Raw genomic sequence first — 18,921 nt, forward strand, 5'->3', positions numbered from 1 at the left:
ACCCGGATCAATCAATTTTTACTAAAGTACGTCTTCGACTCAAACTAAAGAAAAGAAGGTAAATGAAAGAACTTTAAGTAAAGAATAAATATTAAAGCATGATTGTTTACCTTTCAGGTGTTCACTGAGGCGTTTGTCATTACGAAAACTGAGTAAAATGTAAGCCGGAAAATTCGCTAAGCTAAATGCTAACCCTTACATCCGATTCGCAGCTTAAATATTGAAATAGTTAATCAAACCGAACAAAGCATTAAGGAAGCTAATTATGAAGACGTCTGGATGAAAGTAAACTATAAACAGTAACTTTAATGACAAATTACACTCAGTAAGTGGCATGCCGATCAAGGTTATTCGACTTTGTCATTGGAAGCTTTCAAGTAAAGCCTGAAGACGAAATGGTCTGAAAAAGTAAAGCTTATTACCTCTTTACAACATTAGGAGTGCATTTGCAGCTGGTAGTAATCAGTTTTTTCTATTTAAGGAGCGATGATAGAACTGGCTTATGTGTTTCCTTGCAATTTATTTAAAATGGAAGCTAAATCTGTTTTACAAATAATTACATTCTTCCAAGTAAGCGTTTTATTACAAAACACGGTACTCGCCTACCTAACTTACAATGGTTAATTGAAAAAAAAAACAAAAGATACCTAATGCCTAGTTTAAGGATATTAAATGTTCAAGTCCTCTAGAAAATTAGAACATTCAGCCAACGCCCGAGAGATTTTCTTCAAAAAATGCACTCGAAAAGCCGGATGCGACAACAAAGAAATTTTTGTGAATAAGCTACGCGCTGAATTTTTTTTGCGAAATCGCTCGTGCTTATGCATGCGTCAGGCCCGTTTTCGCGGTGAAATAAGCTTGCGCCGCTAGTCTTGTGAAAAGCAGGCTTATCACGATCTGACAAGCGCTCAGTTCTTTCTATCCTTGGCAGTACAGCACATTGTTCAAATTTCACTGCTTTAACTTCGGGAGCTCCCATGGAAAACGGAGGACACAAAAACTAAATTGGGTTGGCAAGATCTCTCACTGATTCATGTATTTGTGTCACGGAGATTTTAAACAGACCGAGTAATTCTGACATTATTTTTCCGCAAAATTAGACTTCTCCCACCGATCATAAGCCTTACATAATTATTACCCTTGGGACTGTGAATGGCCATTGTTCGAGTCGAATCGTATTTTTAAAATGGTCATGAAATAATTTGACATTTGAAGACGTCACAAAAAATATCAAGTATGAGAGAGTTGCATGCTCCAGACTCAACCTGGAAGAGAGGGGACAGTACAGACCCTTGTTTAAGCCAATGAATGGTTATCAATCAAAATCCGGCTGATTTAACGATTTCGACTAGCTTGTCACCCCATTATAGCGACGAAATTCTCGTCTCTAGAGCCTCGCGTCTCATGTCTGCGCATAACCCGAGGCTCTGGGAAACTCTATGTAGGAGAACAAGCGACGTAGGGTTCTTAAGAGCCAAAAATTGGCTATTTGAACCTTACTGCGCCTGCTCGCTCCTCATGCTAACATGAATGCACAAATCAGAGACGCTTGTCACTATTCTTCATGAAAACCAATGAACACACTTTGTTTCAGGGTTCAACCAGAGGTCTCCTCTCCCTCAGTCATTTGCTTGGAATTTACTATTATCGTTAATTTAGCATACTATGTCTCAGGACTTGTGGTGGCAGAGAAAAAGGGGTGCAGGGATGGCGCAGTGGTGAGAGCACTCGCCTCCCACCAATGTGGCCCGGGTTCGATTCCCGGACTCGGCGTCATATGTGGGTTGAGTTTGTTGGTTCTCTACTCCGAGAGGTTTTCTCCGGGCACTCCGGTTTCCTCTCTCCTCAAAAACCAACATTTGACTTGATTTACTTTTATTGTTCATTTCAGTTTACAGTGTCCCCAATTAGCGCTCCAGCGCTAGAACGACTAGACACTTAAATAAAGTTCCTTTCCTTATATCTGTGGACTAGAACACGGATTTTGTCCTTTTATGTAAACCACTTTCTTTCCGCTTCACCACTGAGGATCAAGACACCACGTACTTAAAAAAAAACGTCTCCCATAGAATATCACTGCTGCTAAGCTTTGATTTTGTATTGTTTAGCTTTGTTTTGAAGTGTTTAATATTCTTTGTTGCCGAGTGATAATACAGCAATGCCAACTGAACATTGTAGAATGACTCTACGCAGCTAACAGGCTATAGGGAGGTGGTCAAGTAGTCTGTGTCCATACATATGTTATGTCTTTTTTTAAAAAAACGTGACCATTTCCCATAATCCATATCAAACTTCTAGTCTTCTAAGTTAACGATAACGGTAAATTCAGAGCGAATTAGGAATAAACGATAACCGTTAACTCAGAAGTAGAAGAGAATGAGTTGATTTTTAACAGAAATCCAGACCTTCGGTCATCTCCGCTACAATTAGCGATGGGAGTGTCCAGGAGGGGGTAAATGAAACAGGGTGCGACGTAACAACATCATAACACAACTTAGGAGACTCAAGCAACAAAATTTTAATAATAAAAATAGCGCTTCTTTTCTAACAACATAATTGTCGTCTAACTCTTACTTCTGTCCACAGAAGTGTTTAGACTTTAAGCAGATGCTTCTATCACCAAGACTGTTTGGCCGAGACTCGAGGAGATCACATGGGTAAATTTGCCTTTGGACGAAAAGACCAAATTTATTAGCAAGAAAAAGTGCAATTAAAAACATGCTTTTTCTTCTCTTTCGAGAAATTATGGTATCTTTATCACCGAGAGTTCAGAAAAATTGCGACCTTGCCCTAATTTCCTTGGACTTTGAAATGAGCTTCGGTTTTTAGTGACCAGCGCAAATTGACACCAAGGAGGTTACAGCCCAATCCATAGAGGATTCAGTTTTACCGAGTTAAGGGGGATGGCTAACGACCAAGCCAACAATGGTCGAGGTCACACTTGGGTGTTTCCTTCGATAAAAAGCTTCACTCACAGTATAATGAAAAGGGCTAAACAAACTCCAGATGAACCACATAGCGAAACGCATGGTAAATTCTGTTTTTCAGCCAACTGCCGCCAATAGCGCAACATAAAAGGGATTTATGTAATTACCTCTACTACAGTAAAAAGCCCAAGTCTGACCTTGACCATTAGAATAAGTGAAGTTTTATGACGAAAGACCCAGAAAGCTAACGCAGAGTTCAACTGACGAACTCAAGAAGAGTACAAAGTTTTTCCCCAACCGATACGTAAGGTAAAATATTTCTTTGCTTAAAAATCAAGAATCTCTATACTGTTTAAAAAGAAATAAAAATCGATGAAAAGAAAATCGACACCACAAAAACTGATACCGACAATCCATCAGAAAAGTCATTAAAAAGCTTTTAAAATGTCGCGCTGATTACCACATAAACTTCTAACAACTTCCATGTCCTAACCTACAACGATACGCTTGACCTGAACCAAATCTATATCAAGCGAGGATAAATAGATAACTTGACAAAATTCTTAACTATATCGATTTTTGTACATTTAATACGTGCAGTTTAAATAGACAGAAGGATTGTTGAAAACGAATAACTAAGAGAACAAATTTAGGGCTTTTTCCAGTAGGGGGGTCTTGGAACAAAACCCACCACACCAAACCCTAACCCAATAGACCTCTTTCATAATGACGACTGAATAAAATAATTAAAAATATTCTTGTGCTTTATGCCGATGAGCCATTCTAGCCTCGCTACGATGTGCAAAATTCAAAAGCAAATTTGTTCCATAATGAGGCCAGTAGGTCTAATTGAAATAAATATACACGATTAATAAGTAGGATACCATTCATGAAAGGGGTCTATTTCCCTACATACCACAGCAAATCAAATTAAGGATTGAAGCAACACTGTAAAAGAGAACCATTCGAGAAAGGCACTTTTGGCTTTGATAAAGCAGCTAAACTGTGTGTGCGGGACATAACTACACAACTGCCATTTGGCGCTGTCTGATTGGCTGAAAACCAATCGGTTTTCTTATGCAGCCATGTAGCCTTGAGTATTTTCCCGCGGCGTAATAAACCAAATCGGCTAACTCAATGTTGTGCCCAATTCAAACCCTTTGGGAATAAAACGTTTTGTTTCAGGTATTTCCATATTATTTAAATGTGAAGATTTGAAAGGGTACAACTTTGAGTTAACCGATTTGGTCTATTGTTTGAATTCATCGCGCTCTTTATACTGTTGAAATTGGTCCGTATTGTTTGAAAGCGGATTAACTCTACTTCCACGTTAACCATAAAGCCCTAAGGAAAAACCAGGATTTAAAAATGACTCTGCTTATAAACAACTCTGACCAGGACTACAACCTTGCAACCCGACTACAGACACCTGTTTAGAGCGGTTTTCAATAGAGTGTCGAAAGTAATTAGCGAATTGCTTTGGTTTTACATTACTTCACTCAATGATTTGTTCAAAGTTCTCGCACCATTTTTTCAACCAATCAGAAGCGAAACCAAAACCAATCGTGGCTCGCGCGTGTACATTTTCCCGCGCTTTGTGTCGGCTACGTGTAATTACTTTGAGTTTTGATTGGTTTACTGGATTGTCTCCGTCCTTTTTGATTGGCCAAAGTAATTAGTTTCGTTTTGGTTTTTTACGACACTCGGTTGAAACTCGCTCTATCTGTAAACGTTATTACTATCACTTCCATTATTCGAATAGTTGAATGTTGGTCTTTGACATGGCATTGGGGCGAAACGTGTTCGCCACTGTGGGAAGTATCCACGGGGCGGTGGGTGATATCCACGGGGATCCGGGAGCGAGTCCGCTGGGTAATACCGTGGGCGGTTTGCAGAACACTGCGCATGTCGGTGATCCCTTGGGGCGAAACTCAGTGGACTGGGCTGAAGAGGAAATCCTGGCATGACACAACCGCCTTGTCTAGGAGCTGGATAATTTGTGTATCCAGACGGATAAGGCTGACAACTAGCAGGCATGGACATGGCAGGAGCCACACTCTTGAACTGCTGCATGGACACTACTGTGTCGTTGAGGTTAACAACAGAGGCGGGCTGATTTGAAACCGCTGCTTCTGTCCCTGCTGACGGTGCTGTTTTTCCTTTCTTCTTTTCCACAGGGCTTTTCCCATTACTGGACCGTTTCTTAGACTTGATTGATTCACTGCTTTTCGAATTGACGCCTGCGCCATAACGGTGAGAACCGCTGTTTGCAGTCTCTTTACCCACTGGCGAATTTACGGTGTTATTGAACCGAGAGGGATCAGCAGCTTCCATGGCACCAGGGCTTAGAGAGAGATTGATGGGACTGGTGCTGTGACCAGAACCACTATCATCACTCTCCGTGTGATTTCCACATGAACTTTGACTGTCGCTATCATATTGTATCAACAAGCTCAAGGCCCCTTTGGCCTTTCCAGGAACCTCCTTCTTCTCTTTACGTTTCCGTTTCTTTGCAGAAAGTTCAGTCATTTCCTTCGCTGACTGGGTAGGCTTCTCTAAAGGTTGAACTCCACTAAAAATATATGGCAAAACTCTGTTAATTTTCATTTTAAAGGTTTGTAATATTTCAAAACTCTTCTGGGAACTCTAGTTATTTCGAAGTAATTATTTTGTTATTGTTGATGTTGAAAACCAACAAGTATCGATACGACTTTCCTACGAGTTAATAACTAGCCGACTTGACAGCTTGACTAGGGAAACGAGAACCAGTAGTTCTGCAGAAATCAACTGGAATACTACCTTGACTTTGCCCATCCTTAATTAAACGATGTTGATGGTTTTCAAGTACTTGGGCGAATCATACTGAGATTACAGGATAGTATGCTAATGCTCTACTAATAAGTCAGTAAACAAGCCTATATAACTGGATGTTGTTGCATAGTACCAAGCATTCATTCTAAACATGCCTACTTGTCAATAATAGTAACCGTTAGGAGGTATTACCTATCTATTTGAGTGGAGCCTTCTGGAGTACCAACGCCTTCCCCTTCTTTTGGAAGCGAGAAAACACTTCGGAATGATGGCAGCGAAACACCAGCGTGTAGCTGAAGGACTGTCGATGGAGCAACTGGAATTGGACTGCGAGCAGAGCAAGGGTTGCTGTCAACTAGTAGGGGTGCCTGACCTTCCAACACTGCAGTCTCTGCCTTTGACAAAGACGATGAGATTGAGGGAGATTGAGGAAGACACTCAGCTGTCATAAGATTGCTTACTTCTGAGTCCGGACTAGTGGATTCGGGGATCGGCGGAACAGACGACCGAGGCTTTTTATCGTCAGGACCGTTTTGGCTCGTTCTTTTTTCTGGACTGGGCCTTTTGCCTCTTGGAAGTGGAATCATATCGAGCGGAATGGCCGAGATAATAGAGGAAGTGTGATCAACAGTCACTGAACGATCCCTTTTATGCTCTGGGCTTCCACTTGATGATATCTTGTGCACAGGTGGCACGGTGGAACTCACTTGGTTACAAATCGCCTGATTTTCGTTCTTAGAAATTGCTAAAGCGTAACTTGTAGGTGCAGAGGAGAGCTTTGGATTTTCTGGAGTTAAATGAGACGTTTTCTCAGAAGAACTTCCCTGACTTGAGCCACTTTTAGAAAACAAATCTTTCACGATCAAAGTCGATTGCAATTGACGCGACTGCTCGGTTGGTGGATCACAAACCGTAGAAGCTGGGGGTGAAATTCTTTGCCTTTTATCCGTTGTATTGATGGCTTCAGAAACAGAACCCTTAGAACTGTCATACGAATTAACAGAGTCCATACAAGATCCGTCAGATTCCGGGTTTGATATCCTTGGTAACGGCGAAGACTTTCTTCGATGCCGCTGGCTCATTTCATCAGAAGAGAGAGGTAAAGAAATTGAGCAGGTAACAGGTTCTGTCAGAGACGGGCCATTGCATTTATTGTTCGTGGTGTTTATATCCCGAGTTATGTGCGCAATGCTAAAATTTGTGGAAGGTGATCTATTTTTGGCTTTGGGACTGCTGCTGTTAGAGCTATCTGTGGGGCTTGTGTTTCTATTTACAATTTGAGCTTCATTAGGACTGCCGCTGCCGCTCTGAGACTCCGGGCTTGAATTAACAAGGTTTTCAATTGCAAACGGGGACGTTCTTTTCTTGCTTGCCGCACTTCCTGGACTCCTTCGAACAGAAGGCGTTTGTTCCAATGAAGATGACACACTTCTAGGCGACTGGCTACAACTAGCTACAGTACTTCCCAGGGGAGGGGTCTTTGGGAAGTTTGATTCGTTCTCACTTGACGGTGCAGGGGGCGTACCTGTGTGTCCTCTCAGGTCAACTTGAGAGGAGTCTGGGATAACAGAAGATGTTTGAAGCGAAGTAGGTGTTCCTAAGGATCGCACAGCAAGAGACGTAGCGACCAAAGGTGGAGGTTGTTCAGGCAATGTGTCATTGAGCAGATCACACAACAACTTGATGCCTGCACTGTGGTCTGTTGATAAATCCGTGTGAATATATGATGAGCGATTAGAATATGACATCTGGTTGCTGCTGGAAGCAGGTGGACTCTGTGAGGCATTGGAAAAAGAAGCCTTAGCACTCGCCGTACTTTGCGTTGTAAATGTGTTCAAATACTTCTCTGTTGATGCAGACAGAGACCTTAGCGGAGTTGCACAAGAGGTGGTTGGGCGAGGTGTTCCAGACATGCTTGATAAAGGACTCAGCGGTGAGATGTACGAGAGGCCATTTTGAGCAAACGATACCATCGGAGGTATGTCACTTGAGGACATCTGGGGAGCACTTGATGCTGTTGGCAAGGGCACCACTGAGGAGTAGTCACTTGTTACGCGCCTGACAGGTGTTGGTGTGACAGGAGACGTTACCAAAGAAACAGCAGACGTTCGTTGACTTCCGGACAGAGAGGACGAGTTTAATGACGTGATTGGTGACGTCATTAATTGCTGATGAGGGCGAGAGACACTAGGTGACTGCCATCCAGAGCCTATTAGTGTACTTGGAGAAACCGTTGTACTTACTGCCGGTGGGTTTAGCAGTGTTGGAGAGGTTGTCAAAGCTGCTTTAGGAGACTGTTTACTCACTCTCGGCTTTTTCTTCGTACTTCCTACTTGTTTTACTGGTTTTGTCTTCTGACTGGGTGAAACCAACTGTCCATCTTTGTCAAGATAAGAGCCTATCTGCACAGGCACACCAATAACTGGCGTCAAAAGAGACTGGTAAGTTTTTACAAGTTGTGGCTGCGTGGCCCCACTTTGTGACCCAGAAGCAACAGCCATGAGAACAGATGGTGAACTTGATCCTGATGTCCCTGAAGACAAAAGATGAACATGCGCATTCGATGCCACATGGAATCGGCTTGGGGAGTACGAAGACGAGACGGTCTTTATGATTGGCGTAGAAGAATTAAAATTTACTGATGACTGCCTAGTTGTGGAAGGCGAGGGAGACGACACTGACTCCTTAGGGGCAGTGACTTTCACAGAGTCAAGTTGATCTACCTCACTTTGCAGTTTATTAACCTTTTCCACTAAAGCCTTTCGCTTTGCAAGCTCTTCATATAGGTGGTTTAAAAGATTTTCTTGGACTTTAGCTTGTGAGTCACCCTAAATGGCAAGGAAAAAAAATTCGATTACAATCAAGGCGCAATGAATCCTGTCATGGCAGACACTCATCAGTTACGGCATGCGAAGAAAACACTCCTCTAACATGTAACCCCTTCTCCTTTTATGTAACCCTCCCCTTAACCAACTTTGACCGAGCGTCGATTTTGATAAGGGAGGAAAACCCGAGTACCCGGAGAAAAACCCTCAGAGTTAGATTGAGATTGACTGAAACTCAGCCCACATACGACCAAGGGGCCGAGGGTTGAACCCGGTTCGCAGAGGTGGAAGGCTGGTTTCTTAACCGCTAAGCTGCACTGACTTTACTTATACAAAAATAAGTAGGAAACGCTATCATTAAATAAGAAAAGATTTGGCTATGATATAAAAGGGACAAGAAATAGTCCAGGAGGAAGCTTTGTGGAGTCAAGGCTCACTTACCGTCTTAAGAGAAACATAAACGTCTCCCCGTGAGGGTCTGTTCTCTTTAGCCTGGAGAAATAAAATTGATCATACCTATTGTAATAAGGCATTGTCTTATCTCAGCTTCCAGTCTTTTTTTAACCACCATGTACATTAAATTAGGGAGGCGCGGTGGCCTCATGGTTAGTGCGCTCGACTCCGGATCGAGTAGTCCGGGTTCGGGTCCTGCCCGGGACATTGTGTTGTGTTCTTGGGCAAGACACTTTACCCTCACGGTGACTCTCTCCACCCAGGTGTACAAATGGGTGGACTAGCATCCCGTCCAGGGGGGAGTAGAATACTCCTAGTAGCTTCATGCTACAGTAACCGGAGATAAGCGCCGGCCTGATGGGTTTCCTTGGCTCGTAGCAGACTTTAAGCATTAAATCAAGAGCGTGACGCGAGTCCAGAAGTCGACGGCCCACAGGAAAAGTGGTATTGCAGTACAAGGCTGTGATAGGTGTCAAGCTTTTAGAATCGGTTTTTCGCTAAATATAAATTACTTACAGGAAGTATGTCTCTTACCTGTGTGCCTTTGTGTTTTTCGAGGTGTTTGACTTCCTTTTCAAGCCGTTTCACTTTGTCTTTCATTTTCTTGTGTTCTCCTAATAGCTCTCCGGCTTTCATAAGTAGTTCACGAGGTGTCTTCGCTGACAAACCAATCTGTAACATTAAAAACCCCACACAAATCATGAATTTCAAAATGACGAAAATTAATGGTCGTGAAAATGATGACGACGACGACGACGACGACGACGATAACGATGACGATAACAGGGAGCAGCACAACCTAAATGACAGCCGCAATAACCACTCATCGTTTAAATGAAACGCTAAGTCGAAATCAACGACGGCTGTGAAATCAAACTAAACTGTCGAAAGAACTGAGTTATCCTTGCACTTACAGCGGTTTTCAATTGAGTGTAGAAAGTAATTAGCGAATTGCTTTGGTTTATGATTACTTCACTCAGTGATTGGTTCAAAGTTCGCGCGCCATTTTTTCAACCAATCAGAAGTGAACCCGAAACCAATCGTGACTCGCGCGTGCACATTTCCCCGCGCTTTATGTCGGCTACGTGTAATTACTAAGACTTTTGATTGGTTTACTGGATTGTCTCCGTCCTTTATGATTGGCCAAAGTAATTACTTTGGTTTTAGTTTTACGACACTCAATTGACTCGCGCTCTAACAACTGGACAATTTAATCAATTGTCACTTTGAAGCAATTGTCCCGTTAAAGCCGCCTGCATTTTTCAGGTGTCGATAGAGCGAGTTTCAATCGAGTGTCGTAAAACCAACACCAAACTAATTACTTTGGCCAATCAAAAAGGACTGAGACAATCCAGTAAACCAATCAAAACTCAAGGTAATCACACATAGCCGACATAGAGCGGTTTTCAATTGAGTGTCGAAAGTAATTAGATAATTACTTTGGTTTATGATTACTTCACTCAGTGATTGGTTCAAATTTCTCGCGCTAAGTTTTCCAACCAATCAGAAGTGAAACCAAAACCAATCGTCGCTCGCGCGTGCACAATTTCCCGCGCTTTGTGTCGGCTACATGTCATTACATCGAGTTTTGATTGGTTCACTGGATTGTCTCCGTCCTTTTTGATTGGCCAAAGTAATTACTTTGGTTTTGGTTTTACGACACTCGATTGAAACTCGCTCTAATCCAGTGAACCAATCAAAACTCGAAGTAATTACACGTAGCCGACACAAAAGGCGGGAAAATGTGCACGCGCGAGCCACAATTGGTCTTGGTTTCACTTCTGATTGGTTGAAAAAGTGGCGCGAAAACTTTGAACCAATCACTGAGTGAAGTAGATGCAAAACCAAACTAATTAGCTAATTACTTTCGACACTCAATTGAAAACCGCTCTAAAGTGACAATTGCTTAAATTGTCTAGTTAAAGGATGACTGAGTTCTTTCGATTAAACTCCGCACTTAAAATATACATTTCTTAATTTCATATTCAAACTAAACTGTGTTTGGAATCATTTTTATTTTGGCCAATCCTGCTATACAAAAATCCTCATCCGTCGAAAAACTGCGTCTCGAAGGCAAGAGCAAAGAAAAAAATAATTTGTCTTCTTGAAGCAACTCAAGCTAAAAGTGATCGTGTAGTTTCTGTTTTTCGATATTTCTATTTTTACATATTTTTGATTTTAGATAATCTTATTATTTAGACGTTGCAGGTGAAGAGCCATTCACGTGAATATACTGCAATAAAGTAGTTATTATTACTATTATTATTATTAGTAATTGTAGAAAGTTCTGGAAGTAAAATGATTGCTGAAACCTGCAGTCTTAAATTTCATTCGTATCACCGCCCTGAGTGTTTTCAACAACAGGACATGTTGAAAAGAATATTGAGTTAGGTTTCTACGGCTACAGTTAACAATTATTCTCCTTTTTGATTACTTTTCACTTTAACACCTCTTTTTACCTCGTTCATCCGAACTTTAAGGTTCCCCAGGGCTTCTTTCTGCAGCGAATCAACCATTTTTTCTGCTTGGTTCACTTTTCCAGTCAATTCCTTTTTCCTTGCCTGGTTAATTAAAGGTTGAGATAAAATTACACATGTAAAGTACAAATGCAAAAGTGTCAATGGTCTTTGCCTCCCAAACGTGACACAGATTTCACTCTGTCTAACGACGGTATGTCCGGAAATTCATGTCATAGACCCTTCTTTAAAATGGCGGCCGAAAAAAGACCATTTGCGAATTCTCATGACTGGACTGGATCTAGCATGAAATGGAGGCTAATGCGGGCAAATTAATTTGTGTGTGAAAAGATTTGGCCTCATTAGCGGCCATTTCATGCTAGATCCAGTCCAGCCGTCACAATTCGAAAATGCTCTATTCAAATATATTGAAATTAAAGACATATACCAGCACTAGAAAGAGCACCTTTACTTTGGGTAACCCTGCAAAGTTTTAGCCTATTAGGTGTAATATCAGCTGAGAAAATGTAAGATGAAAAGTGAAAAATTTACAGACGTTTGTCCGACTCAGAGTATGGTGTATACCCCCAGTCATACAAACGTCTGTAAATTTTTCATTTTGCAACTTACATTTTCTCAGAAACTTTGCAGGGTTACTAAAGTGAAGGTGCTCTCTCTATTTCTGGTATCAGTTTTTCATTCAGTTTAATCATTACGCATTCAAGAAGGGTCTATTAGACACACGCCGATTTCAATTAAGCATTACGAAGTGTCCCCTGGCTCTTCTTTTCCAACTTCAATATCACTCGTTTATACGAGAGCTGATAATTGACGTCACAGACTGTCCACTACACAGTGCGCCTAAGTAAAGATAAACTGCTAACCCAGACCACTAACATGGTTTGAAATAGGTAACAAGAGTCTAGACTTACGGGACACTTCACACTGGGTATCAAAATTGGGCGTGTAGATCACTTATTTGTTTACAGCAGTTTTCAAATTACTGTCGACAGTCATTCGCGATTGCACTTGCTACGCTTGGTGATTGGTTCAAAATTTCGCGCAAGTTTATCAACAAATGAAACGGAAAACAAAAACCAATCGCGATTTGTACACGCGATTTTCCCTGCGCTTTGAGCAAGTTCCATGGAATTGCTACGAATCTGGATTGGTTCATTGTGCTGTTTGCACCTGCTGTGATTGGTCAAAGTAATTGCTTTTGTTTTAGGACAACCAATTGAAAGGCACTCTAATGCCAGGCGATATTAGTCATCAATGGGAAACCCATTAGCCAGCTTAGAAGCAAAAGGGCGATATAATAATTATTCCTAGTAAACTGAATTTTTAATTTATGAATTGAATTCTTATATCTTATTAGTGATTTACACAAACGTTATAAACAAAACACGAAAATTTCCATACCTGCTGTTCTTCAATTTGTTGCTTAAGGTTTTCCTTGTACTCAGAAGAAGGCATGTGACAAAGGAAATGAATATACTGGAGGCGAAAAATCCCTGAAAGAAACAAACAAGATGGTTTTATCAGTATACTTCTGTCCTTTTGTCATTAGTTATTCAATTTTTGAAGAACCCTTCACACCTTCAAACTCATTCTCTAAAGTCCTTTCAAACTTAAAAGGCACAATTTCTTGAATTAGCCTATTTATATCACCTAAGGTTTGTGGCTTTAAGAATCTATTACGGTATTTAGTATCCCGGTATTTTGGAACTGGTATTCATGATTTTCATTGTTGTTAAGAATAAGAATAAGAGTAATAAACTTTATATTAGTGTCACATGAATAATAATTTTTACCACAATTGCTTGTAATCTCGCAATTTGATTGGCTAATTTGCCGTTGTCAATTTGTCACGCAATGTAATAGCCAATCAGGAACGCCCATTTTGGAAAATAAACCAATCATATTGCGAGAAAGTTATAGACAACGCTTGCTCTTTCTTTGTGTCATGATTTTGGCCACACTCGGAAATTTCTTTGGCATTGAATATTGTGGTAAAAAACAAATCAAAAGGGATTCAGCATTGTCTGTACTCTGTACTATTCGCCATCACAGTGGTCAAAATTTGTTGTGGACTCACTGTGCCTCGCGAGTCCACAACATTTTAACCACTGTGATGACAACCACTGTGATGACAAATATTGTTGTCGATAAGAGTACAGACAACGCTGAACCACTTTCGATTTGTTAAGTAGCTGTGAGGCACTAATTGGGACACTCTACAGAAATAAAATCAACACATATCAAATCATAGGTTGGTTTTTGAGGAGAGGGGAAAACCGGAGTAGTACCAAGAGAAAAATCTCTCGGAGCACAGTACGGAACCAACAAACTGAACCCACACATGACGCCAAGTCTGGGAATCGAACCCGGGTCACATTGGTGGGAGGAAAGTTCTCTCACCACTGAACCACACCCTGCTTCCCAAGAAGCTGGGAAAAAAGATTACACAGGAGTTAAGCTGAATTCCCAGTGGATTAGTTAGGCACCAATCCCTTTGTTTTAATAGGGATGTAAAAATGGCTGTGGTGAAATCACAGAGAAATCAAGAGCAGTTTTTAAAAATTTCAATACGAAAGTAAATGTACCAGTATTTTAACGCTCATCTCCCCTTGCAGTTCCATCTCACAACTTTTAAAATTGGTTATCCTGAATTCCTTGCTACCTTCAACAGTTTGCAGTTCCCTGACCCATTTTTGACTTGATGTACAGTAACCTTGCTACTGTACTTTACTTAATTTCGTTTTACCTTACAGATTATGTTAAATAGGCTAAGATAACATTTAATTTCCACTAACCATTTACTTGACCCAAAATAAATCATCTTATCTTGGGTTATCTTATCTTAAATCTTCAATGAGGAGTTTGAGATAGCACAAATTAATGTGCTGTAAGTTAGAATTAGCAAAAAGTATTTCAAGCAGGAACATTTTTTTTCACTTACCAAAAAGATGATCCAGGGCAGGCAAAGAGTGTTCAATGTTGGCAGTATTAAGAAAAGGTGGGGGTGATGCTGATGAAATTCGCATTCCCTTGGTCTGTCTACTTTTCTTTTGAAGGCCCTGATAGAATAACCACAAAACAGTTAAAGGACTGTACTAAAAAAAAGGATCACACGAGAAGCCACTACGGGCAACCCTTGTCATAGTATTTAACATGTGGGTGGGAAGAAATAATTAACAATTATTGGATGAGGTTGAGCATGGCAGCGATAATTATCAAGGCCAAAGTTTGTGTTACATGTACCTGCCGAAGCCGAAGGCTATCATGCATGGGAGGTGCAGTGGCCTCGACTCCGGATCAAGTGGTCCGGGTTCGGGTCCTGGTTGGGGTCATTGTGGTGTGTTCTTGGGCAAGACACTTAACTCTCATGGTGCCTCTCTCCACCCAGGTGTATAAATGGGTACCGGCGAAATGCTGGGGGTAACCCTGCGATGGACTAGCATCCCATCCAGGGGGGAGTAGAAATACTCCTAGTCGCTTCATGCTAACGAAACCGGAGATAAGTGCCGGCCTGAAGGGCCTTCTGGCTCGTAAGCAGAGACTTTACTTTACTTTTATCATGCGAAAACCAAGTCCAATAATTGTTTTATTATGCATATTCCTGAGCTGAGCTCCACCATGACAAAACTGATCAAACTGCTGGACCAGAAACGGCCGACCCCTCACCAGTAAGTAAGTAAGTATAAGTAAGTAAGTAAGCGTTTGGCCAAGCCTTTATACTGGACTGGAACATTCAATCATCAAGTCCCTTTTTGTTTGTTCATTAATTCAAACAGACATGAACAACATAGAAGTCCTCTTTAACAACCTTTTTTCTTTCAAGAGTGCCACTTAGATTTTACTCTGACTTACAACAGGAAATTTCACTCATCAATAGGCAACTATTTACTTGGAAGAAGGGTTAACATCATGAGCCTCCACTCAAAAAACTCTGTCCTCTTTAAACCACTAGAGAGCTTTAGATTCTAGGACGACTATGACTACGAGATTTTCTCATGGAACAACAGTGAGCATATGTAAAACAGCATCATTTTGGCAGGAAAAACGTCTTACTGTTGTCATGAGCAAAAATGCTCAGTTACCAACAATAAGAATAACTGAGCAACCTATACTGCTAACAAAGAGTAAGATTAATCGTCTGGGTTATAAAATTTTCTGTTTTTTTGCAAAAACTTTATTTAAGTCTCAAGGTCATTTAGCCGAGCATGAGCGCCCTACTATTTGGGGAGACTATAAATCAACTAAAATGAGACCAAATCAAATCAAATGTTTACTCTGTCTAACATCAGATGATTTTACTCGACAACTGGGGGCATCCCAGGGCATTTACATTGTAAGGTGTCAGTGGGTTAACAATCTCTCTTAAACTCACCTGCAAAGCAGCCACGGTTGCATTTTCCAAGGCTGTTGCTGCAAGAGAGTCCTTCTGTCTTTTCTGACTTGCTTTTGAGGACCGTTTTGTCTTTACTTTTGTCATTGCATTTCCTTTCCCTGGCCTTGGATTCAGCCTTGGTCTTCCTTTTCCTCTTGTGGTCTTTGTTCCATTCTTCAGCTTCTGTGCTATCTTATTCTGTTGCCTTTGGTATTTTCGCCTGACCTTTTGAGCAAATGTCGGCTGACGTCCCTAAAATAAAACAAAGCTGTGAATTAAGGTTAAAAAAAAAATGAAGACTTGAGGTGTTAAATAATAACCTCAGACAACTGAATCTAAAATCCTAAAGTGAGCTCATTATTACTACAGAAAGAGAGCAAAACTTTTCCTTGATGCTGCTAGTTCTTTGTATTAACTTGGTAAAGGATCAGTCTTTGGATAATATCTTGGATATACTGTAGTAAGACTCTAATAATATTTAGTAATACCATCCTACTGTTGTGAATGAAGTGAGCAGAAACTAAAATACTGTTATGTACAAAAAGCTTTGTTTTCCTTATATGCTCTCTTAATTGTTCGTGCAGAATGATTTTCATAATGTACCATAACCTACCTTTGTCAAACCTTTCTGATCTTGATCTTGATCTTGTTCAGCAAGCAAAACATTGCTGTCCTGTTCTAGAAAAAGCTGCTTGCTTTTCTTGCTGGGTTTTCTTTTGCCATTTTTATTTGCAAGATTAGTAGCTTCAATGTGACTAATTAGCTGATTCCACTGGTGCCTTGTTGAGACGCCGAAGAGAACGTCATCTAGCTCTTCAAAGTTTGGAGTGCTGGCCATGGAGTCACTCAAGCTGCTTGTATCACTGAATTCTCTACCCTCCTAAAAAGTCGCAAGTTGCAGCGTTAACAAGTTTTTAAAAAATAAACATACATGTATATCATTTTTCCATCTGGGAGGTCCACATTTTTTTTTTATCATTATGACCTTGACAGTCTGCAACATGATCTGCATTAAGTACTGTATGGGTTCCAAGTGTCTTGTCACCAAAACGTACTTATCAGAAAAGATGAAGTACTTCTACACTGTACTTCCCAAACCATAAATGTGCTTTGGACGAAGACAATTTTAAACTAAAATTTCTGCCTAGAATGATCTGTGGGCAATACACACTACCATTTACCATATAAACTAATTTTTCGCTTTGTTTGCTTGTCAATTATCTAAGGCTTGCACATACGGTAAAGTTCTGGAAAAATCACTTTTGTGTTTGGGGTCAATGATGATCTAAGATAGTTAACATTTCGTACAAGCAGATTCCACTCCTGTCTCACACTGCTACAGACCACTACAGATCAGACAAAAACAACTGATGGCTTAAACATCCTTTTTCATGCCTTCCTTTTTTCCTCACCTTTCTCCTCTTTAGGTCTGCAAAATATTGCTCAAGCTGTAATAAATAAATAAATAAATAACTGACATACATTGTGGGTCAGACTCCTGTGAGGGGCATTTTCATTTTTTCCCCAGAGTATCCCTGAGTCACCTCATGGAAAAATACATGTCTCCATTTGTTTATTGGATGAGTTAACATTTATCATATCCTTTACCAAGCCGGACATTACTAAACCATGAAACGCCTAGACAAATGTATGACCCCACCATATATTGAATTGGCTGGATTTTCAGATTAAGCCTTACTAAGAAACCACCACTTTTACAAGTTCAGCCCTAGAAGTAAAGCCATTTTTACCACAATTGCTTGTAATCTTGCAATCTGATTGGCTAATTTGCCGTTGTCTATAAGAGTCTAGACAATGCTGCATGCGTTGTGCTTGCGTCAATTTGTCACGCAATGCAATAGCAAACCAGAACGTTCATTTTGTAAAACAAACCAATCATATTGCGAGAAAGCTATAGACAATGCTTGCTCCTTCTTTGTGTCATGATTTTGGTCACACTTTGAAAAAAACACTTCTTTGGGTTCTTTGGGTGTGCCTCGTGAGTCCACAACATTTTGACCACTGCGATGACAAATATCGTCGTCAATAAGAGCACAGACAACCCTGAACCACTTTTGATTTGTTAAACGGGCCAGTTCCCATGAGCTCACTGGTAGAGCATTCAGACTTGTATTCTAAATAACATAATCACAAAGTTCCATAATTTTTAATCATTAACTTTTTGGTGGTAAGGGGGGGGGGGGGGGGGGGGGTGGTTTCGGGAGTCAATGGGTTAACAAATAATGAGCACATTCTTACCAGAGTCCTATCAATGACATGCACAAAATATGAAACGGGTTTGCCAGTCCAAGAAACTGCACGTCCATTCGGCTTGAGTTCAGATACCCTCAAAATTGTGCCAATGTCTACCATAATGAAGGAAAAGGATTGGCTTGTAAAGTTTCTTTGAAAAAGAGCATATAAAATTCTAGTGGGTATGCAACATGCACCTAAGTTCCAAGTAGGATGTTCAGTAACAAACAGTGTTGTGACTGGAATGACTATTCTGGGGGTGAGGGTAGGGCTGGGGGGTGGGAGTGAAATGTACAATAACTGAAACAACTCAAACTAGTCTTTACAAAAATGCTAACCTTAGGACTAAATTAAACAGTATCTAAGCATTTTTGTAAAGGTTTGGGTTGTTTCAGCTATAGTACCCTTCACCCCCCTACCCAGCTACTAGCCCTACCACTAACCCCCTACCCCTACCCCCCCTATCATGCCATGTTGTGACCCATTGTAACCAACTGAGGAAATGCTGTGATTCTGTTCAGGCAATGAATTGGTAACAATTTTGGCTTAAAGTGTAGTTTCCTTACAGAATAATGGCAACTGGAAGGAAGCAAAGTTTTGTGTCTGTTACAATGTACAGTTCCTGCGTGACTGGTCAATGTGTCATGTTTAGTAGACCTAGTCACATGTTCATGTTGAGATATGTACAGTTTATTTCCTTATACATGTTCATGTATGGTCATTAAAAAACACTTCATGTTAACTGTGACTACCCGACAGGTTTAAAGCACAGGTCACTTTTTACAGGTCACTTGTTACAAAAC

General features: G+C 40.7%; 1 protein-coding gene across 1 annotated transcript in view; it reads right to left on the reverse strand.

The window, feature by feature from the left end:
• Window positions 1–4,501: 4,501 nt before the first annotated feature.
• LOC138022817 (histone-lysine N-methyltransferase, H3 lysine-79 specific-like) overlaps window positions 4,502–18,921 on the reverse strand; it is a 24,404-nt gene continuing 9,984 nt past the window's right edge. The window contains exons 12-22 of the mRNA XM_068869783.1: window positions 18,125–18,231; window positions 17,278–17,313; window positions 16,479–16,745; window positions 15,866–16,117; window positions 14,435–14,552; window positions 12,895–12,986; window positions 11,476–11,577; window positions 9,551–9,688; window positions 9,005–9,055; window positions 5,931–8,566; window positions 4,502–5,499 (exon numbers count right to left, since the gene is read on the reverse strand). Of these exons, the coding sequence (XP_068725884.1) occupies window positions 4,647–5,499; window positions 5,931–8,566; window positions 9,005–9,055; window positions 9,551–9,688; window positions 11,476–11,577; window positions 12,895–12,986; window positions 14,435–14,552; window positions 15,866–16,117; window positions 16,479–16,745; window positions 17,278–17,313; window positions 18,125–18,231 (4,652 nt within the window). The 3' untranslated portion in view covers window positions 4,502–4,646. The remainder of the gene's footprint in view (window positions 5,500–5,930; window positions 8,567–9,004; window positions 9,056–9,550; window positions 9,689–11,475; window positions 11,578–12,894; window positions 12,987–14,434; window positions 14,553–15,865; window positions 16,118–16,478; window positions 16,746–17,277; window positions 17,314–18,124; window positions 18,232–18,921) is intronic.

The sequence above is a fragment of the Montipora capricornis genome, chromosome 11, assembly GCF_036669925.1.
Source record: "Montipora capricornis isolate CH-2021 chromosome 11, ASM3666992v2, whole genome shotgun sequence".
In the NCBI taxonomy this organism is placed as follows: domain Eukaryota; kingdom Metazoa; phylum Cnidaria; class Anthozoa; order Scleractinia; family Acroporidae; genus Montipora; species Montipora capricornis.